Genomic DNA, 22,230 nt, shown 5'->3' with positions numbered 1-22,230 from the left:
TTAACTCCACTTTATTGAACTGTTCTAATTTTAAAGTCTAATTTGAATCATTTTAATAATCGCATAATTATCATTGCTGTCAGTATTATCATCACAGGTTTCATGTATATATAGAATCTGATGATCCAGTGCACTGACGCTTCCAGTTAGATTACATTTTTGGTTACACTGCGCCATTCTCTCTGGGAAGAAACGTCAGAAGCGAACGGCAGAACGAATCCTTTGTACGCAGTTTGTCTCATTGAAGTGAATGTACCCATCACATTGTACTGTACGACTGAATACTATCAGATGCATACCCCCTAGGGGTGGGCGATATGGCCTAAAATCTATACTTCGAAGAGGGGGAATAGAGTAGGGGGGCTGTAGCCACTGCGACACCAATGTATATAGTTAATATGCCTGAATACAAACGTAGCCTGCATGTGCCGGCCATATCCCATACCTGGCCTCTATTACTGCGCGCCGTGTTCTGCCGCAAATAACCTTTCAGGACCTGAGGGGTTAATTGCGGCAGATCACGGTGCGCAGTAATAGAGGCCGGGTATGGGATATGGCCGGCACATGCAGGCTACGTTTGTATTCCGTCCCTCCCCTCCTCCTCCTACTCTGTTCTCATTGGTGGTCAGCGGCAGCCGCACACAGTGGGGAGGCAGGTACTCCCTCCTTTTCCACTGTGCCCGCTCAGGAGAACATGGTGAGTGCCGAGAGTGGTGCATGCCATTTTCTACTGCGATCTTTGATATGGCGATATAAACAAAATCTCTAGCGTTGGCCAGATTTATAGAGTTTATATTGCATATCGTCTATATCGCCCACCCCTAATACCCCCCATGGAAAAGATATTTACTCAGTGTGAACCCAACCTAAATGAGACTACTGATCTGGGGGTACATCTGATCCTCACTGGGTACCACTAATTTCTTAGGTCATCTATCAGGGAACGGTCTATGTGATAACAGGTTATCTCTCATTATAATACAAGCAAGGATTCTGCTAATTGTAATGAATCAGTTCAAGAAAAGGCTGAGCACCTGTAGACCGTTACTGGTGTAAGGGTATGTTCGCATGGGGCAGATATGCTGCAGGTCTTCCATCTAGCTTTTGCGTATTTCCCAAAGAATCCACATAGAAACGGACACGTAGTGCAGCTTTTAAAACCGCAACATGTCAATTTATGCTGCAGATTTTCATTGTGGATTCCACCCTTTGTAATGCAGGGAGTAAAATCAGAGAAAATCCAAATGTAACTTGTGCGGATTTTCACGTTGTTTTGTTGTAACTTCTAAGGCCTGACAAAGCAGAATAAATGTTAATCATTTACACAGTATACAGCTCTGGACACTCCGTTTTAGGCCTCTTTTACACGAACATTGTGCAGCCGTTCCGTGCATTGGGGACTGCAATTTGCACGGGCAACTTCTGTGCGGCAGCCGGGACGGATCGAGACCCATTCAACTTGAATGGGTCTGTGATCCGTCCACACCGCAAAAAAATAGTTCTATTTTTTTGCGGTGCGGAGGCACCAACAGAAACACCACGGAAGCATCTCCGTGATTGTGGACCACGCAATGTTTGTGTGCAAGAGGCCGCAGTGTTTTATTCTGAATTTATTGTGTCTCTTAGGTATCTGGCAGGTGAGAATATCACAGCCACTGGCCGAGGCGGGTCACCTTACATTTCCTGGGTTGAGCGGGGTCTGGAAGTAGAGATCGGAGGGGGACCTGGCAAGTGTCTTGTGCAAATAGTACAATTTAGTATAATTGTGTAACATTCTTTCCTCTAGGGAGACATTGAGGTTGTTTTATGGTACTCCAGCATGGGACTGCATGTCGCCATGTAGCCTTAGCCTTAAAGAGGACCTTTCACGGCTCCTGACATGTCTGTTTTATTAGCTAAATGCATTCCCCATGTAATAACAATTCTGGAGTCTCTATTCTTATGGCTATATGTTGTACCATTCCTGTATTATTTCTACTGTGTCCCTGCACAGTCTGAAAATGGCAGCACTGATTGGATAGAGTGAGTCTGTGCAGATACACACCCCAAACTGGTTACCTCCCCTCTGTACCCTTACTGAATGCTAATAGCAATTCATTCATATCTTCTAGCAGGAATAATAAAGGGTTGACACAACATAGAGCAATAAGAATAGATGCTCCAGAATTGTTATTACATGGGGAATGCATGAAGGTATTAAAACAGACATGTCTGGAGTGGTGAGGTCCTCTTTAAAAACCTTTTCCAGAGTAAACAATGACCTATCCTTAGGGCAGGTCATCAGTGTTTCATCAGTGAGATCTTCTTCATTCATCAGAATCAGAAGTTGCACACATTTCCGTTTTTCACCGACGTGTTCTGTCCGCATCTGTATATCCATTTAGCAAAAGAAAAAAGAAAAGTGTCCTAATCTTGGCTGCAAATGCGGACCACATTAAAGTCAATGGGGCCACAAAAAAAACAAAAACTGATGCAACACAGACAGAAAAATACGTACGGTTGTTTCCACGGTTAAGAATAGAATCCAAGGTTCCTTTTACCCTCTCCTTCAGAAGCAACTGTAGGGCAGGTTACATTCAGACAGCCCAGTGCTGGTATCCTTTTACCATCTTGAGCTTTTACTACCTTGTGTAAAAGCAACACTTGTCAGGGTGTTTTCTTTCTTTCTTTTGAAATCATTTTTTTCTTTAAGATCAAAGCAAGTGTTGATCATTAGTTATACAATTATTAAAGGGGTTCTGCACTTTCATTTAACTGATGATCTATCCTCTGGATAGATCATCAGCTTCTGATCGGCGGGGGTCCGACACCCGGGACCCCCGCCGATCAGCTGTTTGAGAAGGCAGCGGCGCTCCAGCAGCGCCGCGGCCTTCTCACTGTTTACCGCCGGGCCGCCCGCCCACTGACGTCACGACTTGTATCAACTAGAGTGGGCGCGGCTAAGCTCTGTTCACTTGAATGGAGCTTAGCCGCGCCCACTCTAGTTGATACAAGTCGTGACGTCAGTGGGCGGGCGGCGCGGCGGTAAACAGTGAGAAGGCCGCGGCGCTGCTGGAGTGCCGCTGCCTTCTCATACAGCTGATCGGCGGGGGTCCCGGGTGTCGGACCCCCGCCGATCAGAAGCTGATGATCTATCCAGAGGATAGATCATCAGTTAAATGAAGGTGCAGAACCCCTTTAAAGCTCTATGTCAATATATGATCGGTAGTCATAGTGCCTGGATGTCAATGTACAGAAGTGAAAAAAGACTTCGATGGAACTATACTCATGAGAATAAAGAACAAAGTGAACAAGTAATTAATAAACTGGGAGGGCGAGGTAAGGTGGGAGGAGGCGAGTCGGCCTATGAGAAGAGAGAGGATGAGGGGCTACAGCAGGCCAGGAGTAGAGTTTAGATGTGGCATATTTAAGCTAATTCACCATTAGGCCCTCCCTGTTCAGCCACTCCTCAAAAAGTGGACCAAATTTTGCTAAATTTGGTGTAATTTATAAATAAAGGATGTGTCCTTCTTGATTGCTTTAGGTGCTACTAGAAAAAATATATACCGTACTTTATAGTGGTGATGGGGATAGGTTGACTATTGGGAAGTGAAAAGAGGATGTGACCACTGAAAAAATAGTTGGGACTTCAACTACTGGGGAAGGGTAGTCTGCCATGTAGACTGGGAAGAGGCCTTTACTACAAGAGGGGGCCACTGTTGTAACTACTTAGAGAGAGTTTTATCTGGGAATGGGAGACCTTCTAGTGACTTAACCATAATGTCAGTACTGACCCAGGCCAACAGTGTGTCATCAAGTGGCTCCTAACGTTGGTCCAGGCCTGATAATAGATTCACAGAAATAACAGGTCCGTGGCTAATTATTTTTCTCAGAAGATATAATGATGGTGGAGGGAACAGTTTGGTTGTAAGTTCGTCCAATAATATTAATTGTATATTATTTGATGGAGAATGCATTCCCTGAGGACATAAGACACAGTCTGATATGTCTGGCCTGCCAGTCTTTTTTTACAGTGTTGGAGTACAAAAGCACAGGAGATTAACTAAGGTCAGTCTTGTGTTTGGTGGCACTAGTTGTGATTTCTCCACATTAGACAGAAAAACATTGCACAGGTATAGATACAAGGCAGGTGCTCAACTTTTCCATCATTTCTGTTAGGTTCAGGCAAAATAGTACTGGCCAGACATAAATAGTAGATGTGAACACTCCCATATCTACTAACATGAGGAGTTAAGTGCTTTCTTCTGTTTTGAGTTTGTAGGCCCGGGAGACCAATAGTGTGTAATTACTTCGCATACTATCCTGTATTTATGGATTTACACGAATGGGTAGATCTATAACAAAATAACCTTGAACAGAAAACAGGCTGGCACCGTTTTACCACTCCTCACTCCAATTATGAAAATGAGGAGATGGAAGAACTCACAGAGAGCCATTTCTCCTCATGGCTGGAGACTGGCTCGTAGACTTCCTGTTGACCCCATCTTGTACAGCGAGGAGAGACAGTGTTCTATCTGAGCACTTCTCTCCTCATTTTAGCAGTCATGGGGGCCTTAGCACTCGGACCCCCACTGATCAAGACATTTTAATTTCCTCTGTCTTTGCACTGTATTTGCTTCTCTATTTGCCCAGTGCAGGTTACCTATCCTGTCCGGTTGCAGGTCATCATTATCAGTGTAGGTTCACATCTGAGGCATGTAAATCTGGTAGCCTGTTCCGGCAGAGGAACAGACTACCGAAGTTACCGTATCCAGCATAGCCGTAATGGGATCTGATGGGGATCTGGTGGGACAGATGCAGCTGGCATTTATACCGGAAACCTTCCGGATTCCCGTTATATCCCATTATAGTGCAAGGGGATCAGGTGGTTTGCAGCAGTATCAGGCTATGCTGGATACAGTAACTGCCTCTATAGGAACAGACTGCCAGGTGTGAACCTATCCTTACTAAAGACATTTTACTTTTGAAAATCATTTGACAGGTTTTCCACTATTATTTAATTTAGCCAATCATTATACAGTATGTTGGACAGATATAAGGCTTTATACTTGTGAAAAATGTAACCTACGTGACCGTGACAATCTACTAACTTTACAAGACATGATGATTGGAATTTTAGAGTTTATAGATTTCTGCAAAATGCAGGCTTGAATAAGTAACTTTAGGCAATTCATACATTGGTTCTGTGAGTATGATGTGTAAGGACCAGTTCAAGTATCTGAAATGAAGGAGTTATGTGCACCACGCTAGGATCTTAACTGAGCGCTATTCAGACACGCGTTGGTTCTTCTCCATCAACTTTTCATTGCTCTGTGATATCTAGAATAATGAAGTGTGCTGAAAGAGAGTAGACAAACAGAAAATAATCAGACCAGTCGTAAGTCAATAGAATAAAGAATTGATCATCAAATCCTTGGCACATTTGAACAGAGCCTACAGCCAGCCATACACTTGAGCTTCGACCATTTCTTCTGACCTATGATCGATGTGCATGTTTTAGTCAATGAAGTGACTAATCTTAAAAGCGACAGCGACTTATCTTAGAAGCAAAGGATCCGCATGTAAAATCCAACATGGTCAATTTTTTCCCATCAATGTCTGCATCAGCGGTGGAAGAGTCATTCCACAGAAGATTGTCAGCTGATCCTGCCAGGATTGTCAGATTTGGCTGATTTGTATCTCAGGTACATGGTCAGCTCAACGGTTGCCCATGGAGAAAGTAGTGTGAATTTCTGCATGAACTGACTTTTATACTTTCTTTGTTATTTCTGGATTTTATTTCTGCTTGTAATAAAAACCATGGGTGCCATAATTAGGCTTGTTCCTACATGTAAGAAGAGGAGCTGGTTGCATATTTCTTAGACTAGTTTCACATCTGCGGCAGGGGCTCTGGCAGAAGTTTCTACACATTACAGAACAAAAAGACGAAATACTGCTGCATGGGGCAGTATTTTATCCAGCAAAATGCAGACACCCGACGGCAGTCATGAGAATAAAGAACAATGTGAACAAGTAATTAATAAGCTGGGCGAAGGAGGTAAGGAAAGGACAGGAAGGTGGGACGGAGCTAACAGACTTATGAGCAGATAGAGGGCGAGGAACTAGAGCCGGTTTGGAGTATCGTATAGAAAGAGCTGAGCGCCATCTTTAAGCTTATTCACCATTAGGCCCTCCCTGTTCAGCCACTCCCTGAGCGATTCCTCAAAAAGTGGACCAAGTAGACCAACATTTGCTAAATTTGGTGTAATTTATAAACTCAATAGGAAGGGTGTGTCCTTACTGATTGCTTTAGGTGCTACTAGAAAAAAATATATACCGTACTTTATAGTGGTGTTGGGGATAGGGTGACTATTGGGAAGTGAAAAGAGGAGTAAGTATCCTTTGGGCATTGGCATTGTCCAGCATATGGTCCCGGTAGTCTGCTCCTATGCCGGAACAGAGTCCCGGAAGTATGGTACAGGTGTGCACATAACCTTAGGGAGAAAGCATTATTACAATGAAGTGTGTGTATAGACTCATCCAGCCAGGACCCAATGATAATCACTGCTACAGTATCAGGCCCTGTGGCTTTTATTTAGTTGTCATGCAGCGACTCAGTATTTCTTAATGTCTGGGAACACAGAGGAAATATTTACAACTGTAAAATCAGAGGTGGAATCCAACCATAGTTCTCTGTAGTTTCATTTAGGTGTAGGCTTACATCTGCGCTACAGTTCCGATATTTTATTCTGGCTAAGGATCAGAATACTGGAATCGCCAGATCCAACATATGCTGGACCGACCCCTTCCACTCTAGATACCATTCAGAAGAATGGGATCCCTCAGGTTCTGGTGTGAATACCAACAGTTTGCCAGACAAAATACTGCTGCATGCCGGAATCGGCAGCAGATACATGTGCACTTAGCCTAAGGGGCCATTCACATAACAGTAAGGGTTCTGTGCCCATATTGCAGACCCCAAATGGTGGGTCAGCAATACACGGGCACCCGCTTGACTTGAATGGGTCCCTGATCTGCAAAATATGGCAAAAGATAGGACATATCCTATCTTTTGCGGAGTAGAGGCATGGATCGGAACCCCACGGAAACACTTGGAAGTCTAGAGTCTGTGCATCCGCACCGCAAAAGATAGGACATGTCCTATCCTCTGCAGTATTTTGCAGATCGCTGACCCATTCAAGTCAATTGGTCCGCATCGCAATAAAGAATTTACACCGCTGGTGACTATGCATTGCGGACTGCTATTTACGGTCTACAGCACGGGCACGGCAACCATACGGTCGTTTGAATGAGCCCTAAGTGATATAAAATGGCGTATGTGTTGTTTGAAGGTTGGTTTGTGGTTTGTAATTTTATTATTACCCTTTATTATTCCTGCTAGAAGATATGAATGAATTGCTATTAGCATTCAGTAAGGGTACAGAGGGGAGGTAACCAGTTTGGGGTGTGTATCTGCACAGACTCACTCTATCCAATCAGTGCTGCCATTTTCAGACTGTGCAGGGACACAGTAGAAATAATACAGGAATGGTACAACATAGAGCCATAAGAATAGAGACTCCAGAATTGTTATTACATGGGGAATGCATTTAGCTAATAAAACAGACATGTCAGGAGCCGTGAAAGGTCCTCTTTAAGGCTAAGGCTACATGGCGACATGCAGTCCCATGCTGGAGTACCATAAAACAACCTCAATGTCTCCCTAGAGGAAAGAATGTTACACAATTATACTAAATTGTACTATTTGCACAAGACACTTGCCAGGTCCCCCTCCGATCTCTACTTCCAGACCCCGCTCAACCCAGGAAATGTAAGGTGACCCGCCTCGGCCAGTGGCTGTGATATTTTCACCTGCCAGATACCTAAGAGACACAATAAATTCAGAATAAAACACTGCGGCCTCTTGCACACAAACATTGCGTGGTCCACAATCACGGAGATGCTTCCGTGGTGTTTCTGTTGGTGCCTCCGCACCGCAAAAAAATAGAACTATTTTTTTGCGGTGTGGACGGATCACAGACCCATTCAAGTTGAATGGGTCTCGATCCGTCCCGGCTGCCGCACAGAAGTTGCCCGTGCAAATTGCAGTCCCCAATGCACGGAACGGCTGCACAATGTTCGTGTAAAAGAGGCCTAAAACTGAGTGTCCAGAGCTGTATACTGTGTAAATGATTAACATTTATTCTGCTTTGTCAGGCCTTAGAAGTTACAACAAAACAACGTGAAAATCCGCACAAGTTACATTTGGATTTTCTCTGATTTTACTCCCTGCATTACAAAGGGTGGAATCCACGATGAAAATCTGCAGCATAAATTGACATGCGGTTTTAAAAGCTGCACTACGTGTCCGTTTCTATGTGGATTCTTTGGGAAATACGCAAAAGCTAGATGGAAGACCTGCAGCATATCTGCCCCATGCGAACATACCCTTACACCAGTAACGGTCTACAGGTTCTCAGCCTTTTCTTGAACTGATTCATTACAATTAGCAGAATCCTTGCTTGTATTATAATGAGAGATAACCTGTTATCACATAGACCGTTCCCTGATAGATGACCTAAGAAATTAGATAGGGTAAGCGGACGCAGTACAGAGGCAAAAGACTAGTTCTTAACGCAAAACAAATGCACAAAACAATGCGTTACTTTGCAGTCTTGGTGTTAATTCACACACAATGGAAAGTACATCTTGGTGTTACTTCACACAAATTGGAAAGTTCATATAAGACAAGTCACCTTGATGTCAGTTCTGCCTCCAGAAGTCCACGGCAGTCTTTAGGGGGCCTGTTTCCTCGGCCCATGGGTCTTAGCCCTCCAACCTGGCACCAAACCTCAGATCCCAACACAGAGATCCTGCTGCTGAACCCAGCTGCCTATTTAAGGACAGCCAGGTGCTTCCAAAAACCCAGACCGGCAATTAGATGTTAGGTTCCCTTTCAAGCCCATCACTTACTTATTGAACATTCCTCACATACCCTTGAAGAAGCACTTTCTGCTGCTAATGCTTCATGTGCTGACGGCAGCTAGACGCTTAATAGCCAGTTTTTGGAAACTAACAAACTGATCTTATAACCAGCATAATGGAGGTCAGGAGAATGGAATACCTTTCAGCTACCCTGCTTAACCAGATTGATAGATTTGATCATACTTGGAAAACCTGGTATTTGGTATTTAGTGTCCCAGCCTAAATTAGGCTTTGTTCTCCCTCAGATACTTACCCCGGATGTATCCTGTCCTTTTTTATTTTATACTGGCTGATACTATTGACGCCACCTTTCAGAAGTAAAATTTAAAGATGTTGCCTTCTTCGTGTGTTCAACCTGAATATGACTACTCTGCTTCCACTCATCTGGGGCATGTACCCAGCTGATCTTACGACCATTGCTATCCTCACTTTCTGTACCTTAACATGATGTTTTTACAATGGAAAAAATACGGTCTAAGCTACTGTTGTAATTGATTATGTGTCTGAAACTTTAATAAACAGACAATTGAAAAAAATTAAAAATCCAGTCCAGTATTTGACTCCACCTGGCTGTTTTCCCAGACCATTCCCCTCACTGTGTCACACTACATACAGCCAGGCTACCGGGAAGGCGTGCCATAAAAGAAAAGATACCGTAAAATAGTGTTTTGCTTTCAGGTGTGACACTGGAATAGTAGATAACAGTCGAATTGTGTTTTATTTCAGCAAGGTGGTAAGAAAACAGATGGCGCATCCAAGCCTACAGATAAGAAAAGCAGTGAAACAGCAGAGGTAAGTCCACGTCTTGTAGCAATATCATGTTATAGAAAGATCTTTTGTTCAACTATGCATGAAAATGTTGACGACTGTTCTTTGTCCATTTTGGTTGAAATCATCATTTTTGAAAAAATTTAGAGTAATTTGTGCGGCCACCTTTAGGAAATGATGCAGATGTGCTTTTTTGCTTGTGGTAAAAAATAAATAAAAGGAAAACTGCACTTAACATCTTTGGAAACAAGCAAAATAAGTAAATCTCAAACATGATGCAAATTTCATTAGCGCTATTCTTCTGGCAGGAGGAATGCAGTGGACGTAGTACAGACACTGGCGCTTTTAACATAATATCTATGTCTTTGGCTTTGCTACAAAACAATAGATGTAGTGGTCGTAACAGGACGCTGAATAGGAAATAGCCTGTGATGTCCTGCTATTTGCATCCACCGAGTAATGTTCTCTGGGTTCGGTGAGGATATGTGTTGCCTTTGTGCTATTGTATAGAGATGTTTAGGGGGAAAAAGCAAATCAACGAAGACCTGCATGTAGAGTGACGACAGTGGAGTGTATGAATATACTGTGCGGGTGTGAGAAGAGCCGCTTGTGCTGTATACTGCTGGTAAGAGAGGAGTTGTATATACAGTGCATGTATGCGGCAGGCCTGAAAGGAGTTGAATGAATAATCTATATATATAAAAAAGGACGTATTTTTGTATGTGTGTATGTTCCGCGAAAACTCAAAAACGCAACCATCCATTTCTACAAAACTTTGTATACATATCCCTTGCTACCTGGAAAGAAATCTTGTAGGGGTCACAGCTCTCTAGGACGTACGTTCCTGAGATATTCCCCAAAAATAACCTGCATTAGCCAATACAAGTCTTTCACTTAAAGGGAACCTGTCACCAGTTTTATGGTGTCCTAACTAAGGGCAACATAAATAAGTGACTGATTCTCTTGGCAAAATGCTGGGTCTCTTTCTTTAATTGACCCAGTCAATCTGCCAACATCTTGTATTGAAAAGCTCCAGCTCATAATGATGAGTCCTGAATATTCATGAGCGCCTGACTCATTGACAGTTATTTTCCATATAAAATCAGCAGCAGGGGAGTGGCTATAGCTCTGGAAAAAAAAAACGCTGGACTCACTGACATCACGCTGGACTCAAATCAGCTCATTAGCATGGGGCATCTTTGTGTGTATATTATGAGGTAACCATCTGTCACACCAGTAAGTGAATACATCTAAGGTACTTTTCAGTAGTCAATGATTGTATATAATTAGTTAGATTATAATTCAAATATCCACATGACAGGTTCCCTTAAAATCCTAACTGCCATACACACGGTCACATGTCCCTTATCAGCCAATAGAAGCTCGCAGGTCCTACTTCAGGTTGCCATAACAACTGATCACAGGTTTTAGCAGTTCGCAGGTCCTCAAATATTCAGTCCTATGGCATATGACTGCACAACCACACTGCTACATGCATGGGGGCAGGGGCCACTATTAAACGGACGGGCGCTGTGGAGTTCACTGTTAAAGGGGCGGTCACTGTGAAAGTCACTGCTAAAGGGGCGGTCACTGTGAAAGTCGCTGTTCAAGGAGCGGTCATTGTGAAGGTCACTGTTAAAGGGGTGGTCACTGTAAAAGTCACTGTTAAAGGGGCGGTCACTGTTAAAGGTGCGGCCATTTGTGAAAGTCACTGTTATTTAATATAAAATTGCAATAAATAAATACTAGAGCAATGCCGGGTCATCAGCTAGTACCTAAATAACTTCACTATGGTGCTGAAATAGCACTTCTACACAGAGGCCGAGTAATACTACCATACAGCTGCCATTTACTGTATATGTAGAAGTCCTTTTTATTAAAAGAAATGTGTATTGCTGAATCAGTAGTGTTGGGTCGGCTGTTTTTGAGGTTATGTATAAGGGCTCATTTACACGACTGTGGTTTGATTTCGCATCCGAGGCGCATTTTTTGCTTCTCGGGTGCGAACCCTTTCACATGACCGTATGCGTTTTTCGGTCCGCAAATCGCGGATCTTGGCCATGTGCATACCGCCATTTTCTTTTTCACTGCAATAGCAATATCTTATCTTTGTCCGCAAAACGTACAATATTAGGACATGTTCTATCTTTTTTTGCGGGGCCGCAAATTAAATTAAATTTTAATTCTATTGAAATGAATAAGTCCGCATCCGATCCGCAAGGAAAGCAGATCAAATGCGGACCAAACATGCGGTCGTGTACATGAGCCCATACCCTGTGTGAACAAGTCAAACATGTATTTGCCACTTTCTGATTTTTATCATGGACTGACATTCACTGAAAATATAGAAGCATCTTTTCAGTAAGTATTCTCACCACTCAGCACTTATGTAAGTGTTCTTGCCACAGGCTAAGGCCTATTGCACACGGCCGTTTTTTTTCCCCGTTTACTGGCCGTTTTTTGCGTTCCGTATACGGTCCGTATACGGAACCATTCATTTCAATGGTTCCGCCAAAAAAACGGAATGTACTCCGTATGCATTCCGTTTCCGTATTTCCGTTTTTCCGTTCCGTTTTAACATAGAACATGTCCTATTATTGCCCGCAAATCACAGTCCGTGGCTCCATTCAAGTCAATGGATCCGCAAAAAAAACGGAACACATACGGAAATGCATCCGTATGTCTTCCGTTTCCGTTCCGTTTTTTCCTGAACCATCTATTGAAAATGTTATGGCCAACCCAATTTTATCTATGTAATTACTGTATACTGTATATGCCATACGGAAAAACGGAATGGAAAAACGGAACAGAAACACAACGGAAACAAAAAACGGAACAGCGGATCCATGAAAAACGGATCGCAAAACACTGAAAAAGCCATACGGTCGTGTGCAATAGGCCTAAGTGTAGATGTCAAGTCCTTTAATTCAGAGGCACTTGGTAACCCCCCAGGAAAGCATTTTAAGAAGAACATAGTGGTGATGAGTGCTGATAACAGCTCCGTCTTACCAGGGTGTTCACAGTCATGTCCGTACATCAGGAATGCTGATATTCCTCATTCCACTTCTGTTCGTAGCTCTTCTGCAGGTATCTTCTAGGATTGTGCAAAACATTAACAGGACACACCCAAACATAAAATGGCCAAGGTCTTCTCAGGCCTGTCACCTACTAGTCACTACACAAACACTTTGCCAGTGATTTACACACTTGTTTATTGTAAAGTAGCGCATTCAGTGCAAATACACAGTATAACTATGCCGCCAACCACAAGACGAGCGGTTTATGGACAGTGAAACATAGGATCCTTTTTATACAAGTAAATTGCTGCCCGTTAGGCCACATGTGCACGGCGCGCATTACGTGTGGATTTGATGTTCTGATTTTTATGTAGCGAATGCGCAGCGCAATACATCACCAGTAAAGTTAATGAGGTCATCAAAATCTCCTCTACATGGAGCTGTAATTTGGAATGCCAGTTGTTTGTGCGGATGTTCAGTGCTGATTTAACGGTTTGCAATGTGTGAAAGTGCATAAGCTACACTGCCATGTGCACGTACCATTAATGAGCTCCAGCAATACAGTGCCATTTACATGCAGTAGTCATTGTGGGTTACGCGATAAACGATCATTAAAGGGGTTTCCAACTTGTTAATACTGATTATCTATTTGATTGTTTGTCCCTATGCAGGTTTCACGGTGCAATGTGCTGCCAACAATCGCTCATTTTTAATGCCGCATAAAAATGCAGTCAACCAACATACCTAGGGTTGGATCGGGTATCGAATTATCGATACCCAATCGATACTTTTGTACCGGCTCCCTGTCATAGAGGTCGGGTGCCGTCTATGTGATTCTGCCGCCGGCACCCGCCTCCTTTATCTGTATTAAACATGAATTATCTTCATTGGTGGCGCAGTGCACCCCCCCAGTATCAAAAACATTGGTGGCACAGTGCGACTATTTCAGTATTAAAGTATATTAGCAAATGTTTGTCATGCCGTTATCCAATTTACTCTTTACTGAAACATAACTCATTATAGATGGTAGCGTTAGTAGAAGGCCTTGTTTTCCCAAATCTTGAGTTTTGTACAAACAACTTTTCGGATGCAGAGGTTTCTGTGACATTGCTATGTGGCTGGTAATAAGTCACGGCCCTGATACTTCTCATTCAATGGCTTCACTCTGAAATGTGTATTTTTTTTTTTTTTCTATTGCCTTTGTAGTCTGCCCTCTAGTGGTCAACCCAACATGTCAGAATTACTATTTAGGTCACCAAATAAACCAGTAAAAGGCTGGGATTTTTTTGTTTGATCTGTCAATAATAAAAATAAGATTGAACATTAAGATTTGTTCCATAGACTCAAAATTCAGTAAATGTGTTTTTTTTACAGAACAGATCTTAGGAAACTTTCAAGTCAGAGTGTCTAGCGAAATTAAAAAGTTTTACAGGTGTTTAGTACTGATGGCCTATCCACAGGACAGGTCATCAATATCAGATCGTCAGGAGTCCAACACCTCCACCTATCCGCTTGTGTGCTGCATTTTAGTGCTCAGGTCCAGGGTCTATAGATTAATAGCACCGGACATAAAAACGTAGTATGCAGCATTTTTCTTTCCAGCACTTTTTGACATAAAGTGTTATAAGTGATGCTCTGGATGTACGTGAACAATCCCATGGAAAAACTATGGGACCAGTTTTGGCTTCAGAAAATGTGAGACTGATCACGGAGATATGTGAAGTGGGCCTAACTTCTTAACCAGGAGGACAAAAGGTAACCTTCAAGTGTCACCTGGATTTGGATTGGATGTCTACCCTATAAGTCAAAAGCAAACACGCATTGCAACAGCACTCTGCAAACGTTGGATATATGGATGATTTATGTTACTAATGCTATATCTAATATATAAAGCTGAGCCTATGTGTATGCATGTATTTCCGCTAACGGAATCCGCACCGTCGCATTTACAATCACGAAATTTGGCACACAGGTACATCAGGTGTCCGGGAAGGTTTTAGACCAGGTCTCAGCTCTCTAGCACGTACCGTTCCCAATATATTCCCAAAAAAATGCATTAGCCAATAGAAGCCTGGTCACATGACCCTTATCAGCCAATAGAAGCTTGCAGGCCCTTAGTTTCCACATACACACAGTTTAACTCAAGGTTTTATAACAACCCAGCCATTTTTCTTCACTGCTGTAGGTCAGCTTTAAAGGAAATCTGTCATCAGGATAATAGCTATTGAAGTAAAGCCATGGCCTAATAGCACTTAGTACCTTATTTTCAGATGTGCCTTTGTTCCAGCAGTAGATGTTTTTATCCTCTGAAAATCCAGTTTATTTGGTATGCAAATGAGCCAGTAAGGTGCCCAGAGGGGCATCATTCTTGCAGGAAGGAGCCCAGGCACGCCTCCTGCCACAATGTGTCCACCCACCCCTCCTACATCACATTTAAGCCATAACTCTGCCCCCTTTTCCCTGCTCCCAGCATGAGGGAGGCTTCACCACTAGCAGGAGGCGTGCCTGGGCTCCTTTCTGCAAGAGTGACGCCCCTCTTGGCACCTTACTGGTTCATTTGCATACCAAATAAACTGGATTTTCAGAAGATAGAAAACATCTATTGCTGAAACAAAGGCACATTTTGAAATAAGGTACTAAGTGCTATTACATGGCTTTACTTCAATAGCGATTATCCTGGTGACAGATTGCTGTGGATTACGCAGTTAAGGGAACGGAGTGCTGTGGAGGTCACAGTTCAGGGGGAAGGTAGGGTGACCATTCAGGCCACCCTCAAGACAGATTTAAAACCCCACCCCCAAGTCCCACCAAGCCACGCCCTGATCCAGTCAGGCCACGCCCCTTCTAACTTCGCAGTCGACAGGAATTGAAAAAATGAAGGTAAAAATCAACTTCTGTCAGCTGCAGGGGTGGGATGGGAGGGAGGGTGACTTCTCCCTGCAGCTCACGCTCAGACGGCACAGTGCTGCTGTCTGAGAGTGAGCTGTTCAAAAGGACATCCCTGTGTTTGGAAGCCGGACTGTCCTGCCTAAAACCGGAACTCTGGGCACCCTAGGTTCAGGCTGCTGTGGAGGTCACAATTAAGGGGCAGTCGCTGTGGAAGTCTCTGTTAAGGGGGCCGGGAATGATGGAGGTCACAGGTAAGAGGACTGTAACCTATGGTCAATGTTAAGGAGCGGGAGCTGTATAGGTCACTGTTAAGGGGGCGGACCCCTGTGGAGGTCACTGTCAAGGGGGTGGGGTGCTGTGGAACTCACTGTTAAAGGGGCAGGCTGCTGTGAAGGTCAAAGTTAAGGGGTGGGCTACTGTGGACATCCCATTTTAAGGAGACGCTGCACTGTGGGGGGGGGGGGGGGGCTGTGGAGGTCACTGTTAAGGGGGCGGGGTACTGTAGATGTCCCTGTTGTAGTGGATACTGTCAATATCTTTTAATGACACACACAAACATTAAACTAAATAGATTAAATATACCCGTGCAAAGTCGGGTCCTTCAGCCAGTTCACTAGATACATGAACATGAGGTCTTAGCAGACGCTTTGTTCAAATAAGAGTGCCCATCTACTACAACAGGTTTCCTCTTATAGATGGTAATCTGCACTAAAATTACTCCTCCTTGGGCCTAGGCCTCAAATTAATTTATAGAAAGTAGGACCTAGTTGTATACTGCTCTATTTGGGTATCTGGTCTGACCTTTTAAACAGGTCTTAGAGCAGCGATTTGGGATATTACAGTAGCTAAAACCAGAATTGTTTCCATAATAAAGAGACACCCAACCACCGATTTCTGTTTTAGGGTGCCTGCCTATAGAGAATACAGGTCCTTCTAAATTAGCATATTGTGATAAAGTTCATTATTTTCTGTAATGTACTGATAAACATTAGACTTTCATATATTTTAGATTCATTACACACAACTGAAGTAGTTCAAGCCTTTTATTGTTTTAATATTGATGATTTTGGCATACAGCTCATGAAAACTCAAAATTCCTATCTAAAAACATTAGCATATCATGAAAAGGCTCTCCAAACGAGCTATTAACCTAATCATCTGAATCAACTAATTAACTCTAAACACCTGCAAAAGATTCCTGAGGCTTCTAAAAACTCCCAGCCTGGTTCATTACTCAAAACCGCAATCATGGGTCAGACTGCCGACCTGACTGCTGTCCAGAAGGCCATCATTGACACCCTCAAGCAAGAGGGTAAGACACAGAAAGACATTTCTGAATGAATAGGCTGTTCCCAGAGTGCTGTATCAAGGCACCTCAGTGGGAAGTCTGTGGGAAGGAAAAAGTGTGGCAGAAAATGCTGCACAACGAGAAGAGGTGACCGGACCCTGAGGAAGATTGTGGAGAAGGACCGATTCCAGATCTTGGGGGACCTGCGGAAGCAGTGGACTGAGTCTGGAGTAGAAACATCCAGAGCCACCGTGTACAGGCGTGTGCAGGAAATGGGCTACAGGTGCCGCATTCCCCAGGTCAAGCCACTTTTGAACCAGAAGCGCCTGACCTGGGCTACAGAGAAGCAGCACTGGACTGTTGCTCAGTGGTCCAAAGTACTTTTTTCGGATTAAAGCAAATTTTGCATGTCATTCGGAAATCAAGGTGCCAGAGTCTGGAGGAAGACTGGGGAGAGGGAAATGCCAAAATGCCTGAAGTCCAGTGTCAAGTACCCACAGTCAGTGATGGTCTGGAGTGCCATGTCAGCTGCTGGTGTTGGTCCACTGTGTTTTATCAAGGGCAGGGTCAATGCAGCTAGCTATCAGGAGATTTTGGAGCACTTCATGCTTCCATCTGCTGAAAAGCTTTATGGAGATGAAGATTTCATTTTTCAGCACGACCTGGCACCTGCTCACAGTGCCAAAACCACTGGTAAATGGTTTACTGACTATGGTATTACTGTGCTCAATTGGCCTGCCAACTCTCCTGACCTGAACCCATAGAGAATCTGTGGGATATTGGGAAGAGAAAGTTGAGAGACGCAAGACCCAACACTCTGGATGAGCTTAAGGCCGCTATCGAAGCATCCTGGGCCTCCATAACACCTCAGCAGTGCCACAGGCTGATTGCCTCCATGCCACGCCGCATTGAAGCAGTCATTTCTGCAAAAGGATTCCCGACCAAGTATTGAGTGCATAACTAAACATAATTATTTGAAGAAATATGGGGGATTCATTTCTGTGTAGTATGCAGGGGCGTAGCTAGAAATGACTGGGCCCCATAGCAAAAAATTTGTATGTCCCCCCCCTCCCAGATCTCCCACCCCCACATACCTCTCGGACCTCCCATCCAAACAACCCTTCAGGACCTCCCACACCAACATCCCCACACCTCTGGCAGAACCCGCGCCTGCGCACTAGGCTCAGCCTGATGCTCCCGTGCCGACTCCTGGCAGTGTCAGGCACGGAATCTGGCAGAGGGAGGGGGAGGATTGCGGAGGTGGCGCTGAGCTGTTGAAGGCGGCGCTGAAGACAGGGAAGGCGGCGCTGGGCACAGGACGGCTAGGGGTGCTGCTGGGCACCCTGTATTAACGGACCTCCCCTTGGGCACCTTAAGTAAGTGATTGACAGGTTCTAAAAACCTGTTTTTTTGGCAAATAGAGCCACAGTGAGGTTTAATAAGGCCAGCTTAGGATTCTTGTTATTAGTCTGGACATGAGCATATGTTTAGGTTAGAGGGGTTAAATCTGATGACAGAATCCCTTTAAATAATGCAGCTGCGCCTGCCAGGCTTGAGCAGGTATATGTGTGAATAGGGATTAGGGAAGATGCTGAGATCCAGCTGTACCTCACACACACAGATTAAATAACTCCAGTCTTCACTTGCCCACTACACTAGTCTCCAGACTCCAGTTACAGTACTCCACGTCTCTCCACTGACTGACGCTGCCGCTTCAGTCGGAGTCGGACACACACTGCAACAGTGACAGACTCAGTCCCACCCCCCAGCCAGCCCTCACCTCAGCCACTTGAACCGACCGACACCGAACCGTACCCGTACTGCGCACGCGCCAAGCCAGCCACCCACACTCCAGCAGCTCGCTTCGCAGCTTCCTTGTACATGCCGCTCCTAGTCTGCGACTCCTCCACTTCCGGCGAACCGCCGCCCAGACTGCCTCTCTACCTCCGGCTCCATGTACGACCGCGCCCTATAACAGCGCCACGCTGTTATCCTCAGTCGGCGGCGGGCCCCATAGCCATTGCTACGGCTGCTATGGCAATCCCTACGCCACTGGTAGTATGTATTGGAGGCGTGGCGATCTCCAAGCAGTCAAGCACACCTGACCAGCTAGTATGCCCTGGAGGCTGGTTTTAAAGTCAGTATAAGGCCTCATGCACACGACCGTTTTTTTTTAAGGTCCGCAAAAACGGGGTCCGTAGGTCCGTGATCCGTGACCGTTTTTTCGTCCGTGGGTCTTCCTTGTTTTTTGGAGGATCCACGGACATGAAAAATCTAAGTCAAGTTTGCCATTGAAATGATAGGAAAAAACGGACACGGATCACGGATCACGGACACGGATGCCAATCTTGTGTGCATCCGTGATTTTTCATGGACCCATTGACTTGAATGGGTCCGTGAACCGTTGGCCGTGAAAAAAATAGGACAGGTCATATTTTTTTCACTGCCAGGAAACACGGATCACGGATGCGGCTGCCAAACGGTGCATTTTCCGATTTTTCCACGGACCCATTGAAAGTCAATGGGTCCGTAAAAAAAACCCGAAAACGGCACAACGGCCACAGATGCACACAACGGTCGTGTGCATGAGGCCTAAAACTGAGTCTGCTTGCACAGCACCTACCAGGCCATTAGGCTCCAGAAGTATATAGTGGGCTCAGCATGCATGTTGGTACTTGCATCCCTGGATCCGATGAAAGCTGTAATGGCACCAGACGGGGTTAAAAGCAGAGTGTGCCTGGCGTGCATGCTGTACCTGCGCTCCCTGGACTTTGTGTGGCTGTCATGGCCCATAAAAGGTAGGAACTAGTGTTAGGGACCACTCATTAAGGCGACCTTGACGTGGTGAGTGGCTTATTACGCTTTGGCCAAAATGTACACCAATGCCTTATTCAACATCCAGCATAAAGGCAGGGCAGAGTGCTGGTTGCAGTGTGCAATTGCATTTTGTGTTTTTGCGTTTGTATAATTATTTGAAGGTTGACTTTTTTTGTATTAAAAACACTCTTGTTTTATTGGTCGGATGAAATATGCTAATTTTTTTAGATAGGAAATTTGGGTTTTCATGAGTTGTATGCCAAAATCATCAATATTAAAACAATAAAAGGCTTGAACTACTTCAGTTGTGTGTAATGAATCTAAAATATATGAAAGTCAAATGTTTATCAGTACATTACAGAAAATAATGAACTTTATCACAATATGCAATTTTTTTTAGAAGGACCTGTACATCTGAAAGCCGCCAAAGTATTCTGAGCTTTAGGATTCTGGGTAAATGCCTAAGGTGAAGGATCTTTTTTGGTGTTTCATGGGAATGGTCAAGCAGTTCAGGCAGTACTACATGATTTGGGTATTTAGTTATACTGCTCACTTTACAACTAGTCTATAGTGCTTTTACCTACAATATACAGTATGAGACCATGACCATTTTGATGATATTCAAGATCCTCTTTGGGCCACAAGTGGGTAATTACAGTAATGAATTGTTTCCCAAGAGACATGGTAATAGTTCTGTGAAAAATGCGAAGAAAACAATGCTGACATAAGCAGGATTCATGTCTGCTCTCCACACATACAGTACATGTCATGTCTAAAGGCGCATTTACATGCTCCAAGGAGAAGCAGATTGTCGGGAAGGAAGCGTTCCTTCATGACTTCGGCTGTGATCACTTCGCTGCTATCACTCATCCTCATACAAAACATTGCTCCTGGGCATCAGAGTGATGGTTAGACATCACGATCTGCTGCCTGGGAACAATGCTTGGGGTGTCCACATTAAGGATCGACCGATTATCGGAATGACCGATATTATCAGCCGATATTCAGAATTTTGTACATGATCGGTATCAGCATCTAACCTTGCCGATATACCGATAATGCGTATAAAGCGAATACTAGTAAGCGCTTCCATTATGGAAGCGAGCACTAGTATGCATCGGGTGCCGGGAGCGGGGAAGAAGCGCTTCCGATACTCCCTGGTCTTCTTTGATGGGGCCTGCGCTGCACTGTCCTGACCACGTACAGCGTCAGGACGTAGTGCGCGCACTATGACCTGACGCTGAACGCTGTCAGATAACAGTGCAGCGTGGGCCGGAGAACACAGGGGAGCGAGACGCCGGACCCGGAGATGAAGAGGAACCGCGGCGCAGGAGAGGTGAGGAGTGTTTTTATTTTATTCATCTGAGGTCTGATAGGGGTTAATAAAGGTCTGATGGGGTTTAATAAAAGTCTGATCTGAGGCCTGATAGGGGTTAATAAAGGTCTGATCTGAGTTCTGATAGGGGTTAATAAAGGTCTGATCTGAGTTCTGATAGGGGTTAATAAAGGGCTGATCTGAGGTCTGATAGGGGTTAATAAAGGTCTGATCTGAGGTCTGATAAGGGTTAATAATGGTCTGATCTGAGCTCTGATAGGGGTTAATAAAGGTCTGATCTGAGGTCTGATAGGGGTTGATAAAGGTCTGATCTGAGGTCTGATAGGGGTTAATAAAGTGCTGATGTGAGGTCTGATAGGGGTTAATAAAGTCAATGGGGGGATGGTGTGGAAATTGGCATTTGGCACTAGTATATTATAAATGTAAATTATAAATTGACTACCAACTTAGGGCTTTATTAATTTATAATTTACATTTATAATATACTAGTGCCAAATGCAAATTTCCACCACCTCAGTGACTACCAACTAATATAATATATATTATGAGATATAAAATATCGGTATAAATTATCGACTATCGGCCTGAAAGTTCACAGATTATCGGTATTGTCTCTAAAAAATATCGGTCGATCCCTAGTCCGCATCTCTGATCATTTCACCTGATGAACAAGCAGTTTGGGTGATCTGCGGCACCTTTAGGCTACTTTCACACTAGCGTTCGGGCGGATCCGTTCTGAACGGATCCGCTCATAATAATGCAGACGGAGGCTCCGTTCAGAACGGATCCGTCTGCATTATTTTTAGCATATAACAGCTAAGTGTGAAAATAGCCTCGTACGGATCCGTCCAGACTTTCAATGTAAAGTCAATGGGGGACGGATCCGCTTGAAGATTGAGCCACATTGTGGCATCTTCAAACGGATCCGTCCCCATTGACTTACATTGTAAGTCTGGACGGATCCGCACGCCTCCGCACGGCCAGGCGGACACCCGAACTCTGCAAGCAGCGTTCAGCTGTCCGCCTGTCCGTGCGGAGGCGAGCGGAGCGGAGGCTGAACGCCGCCAGACTGATGCAGTCTGAGCGGATCCGCTCCATTCAGACTGCATCAGGGCTGGACGGCTGCGTTCGGGTCCGCTCGTGAGCTCCTT

The 22,230-nt window shown here is 44.4% G+C and overlaps 1 protein-coding gene across 7 annotated transcripts in view; it reads left to right on the top strand.

Moving 5' to 3' along the window:
• CAST (calpastatin) overlaps window positions 1-22,230 on the top strand; it is a 189,116-nt gene that overhangs the window by 27,522 nt on the left and 139,364 nt on the right. For all 7 annotated transcript variants that reach the window (XM_044275982.1, XM_044275983.1, XM_044275986.1 and 4 more), the window contains one exon: window positions 9,691-9,756. In XM_044275982.1, coding sequence (XP_044131917.1) covers window positions 9,691-9,756 — 66 coding nt within the window. The remainder of the gene's footprint in view (window positions 1-9,690; window positions 9,757-22,230) is intronic.

The sequence above is a fragment of the Bufo gargarizans genome, chromosome 1 (assembly GCF_014858855.1).
Source record: "Bufo gargarizans isolate SCDJY-AF-19 chromosome 1, ASM1485885v1, whole genome shotgun sequence".
Classification (NCBI taxonomy): domain Eukaryota; kingdom Metazoa; phylum Chordata; class Amphibia; order Anura; family Bufonidae; genus Bufo; species Bufo gargarizans.
The sequence above is the reverse complement of the archived record's forward strand: the minus strand, read 5'-3'. Positions and strand labels throughout refer to the sequence as shown.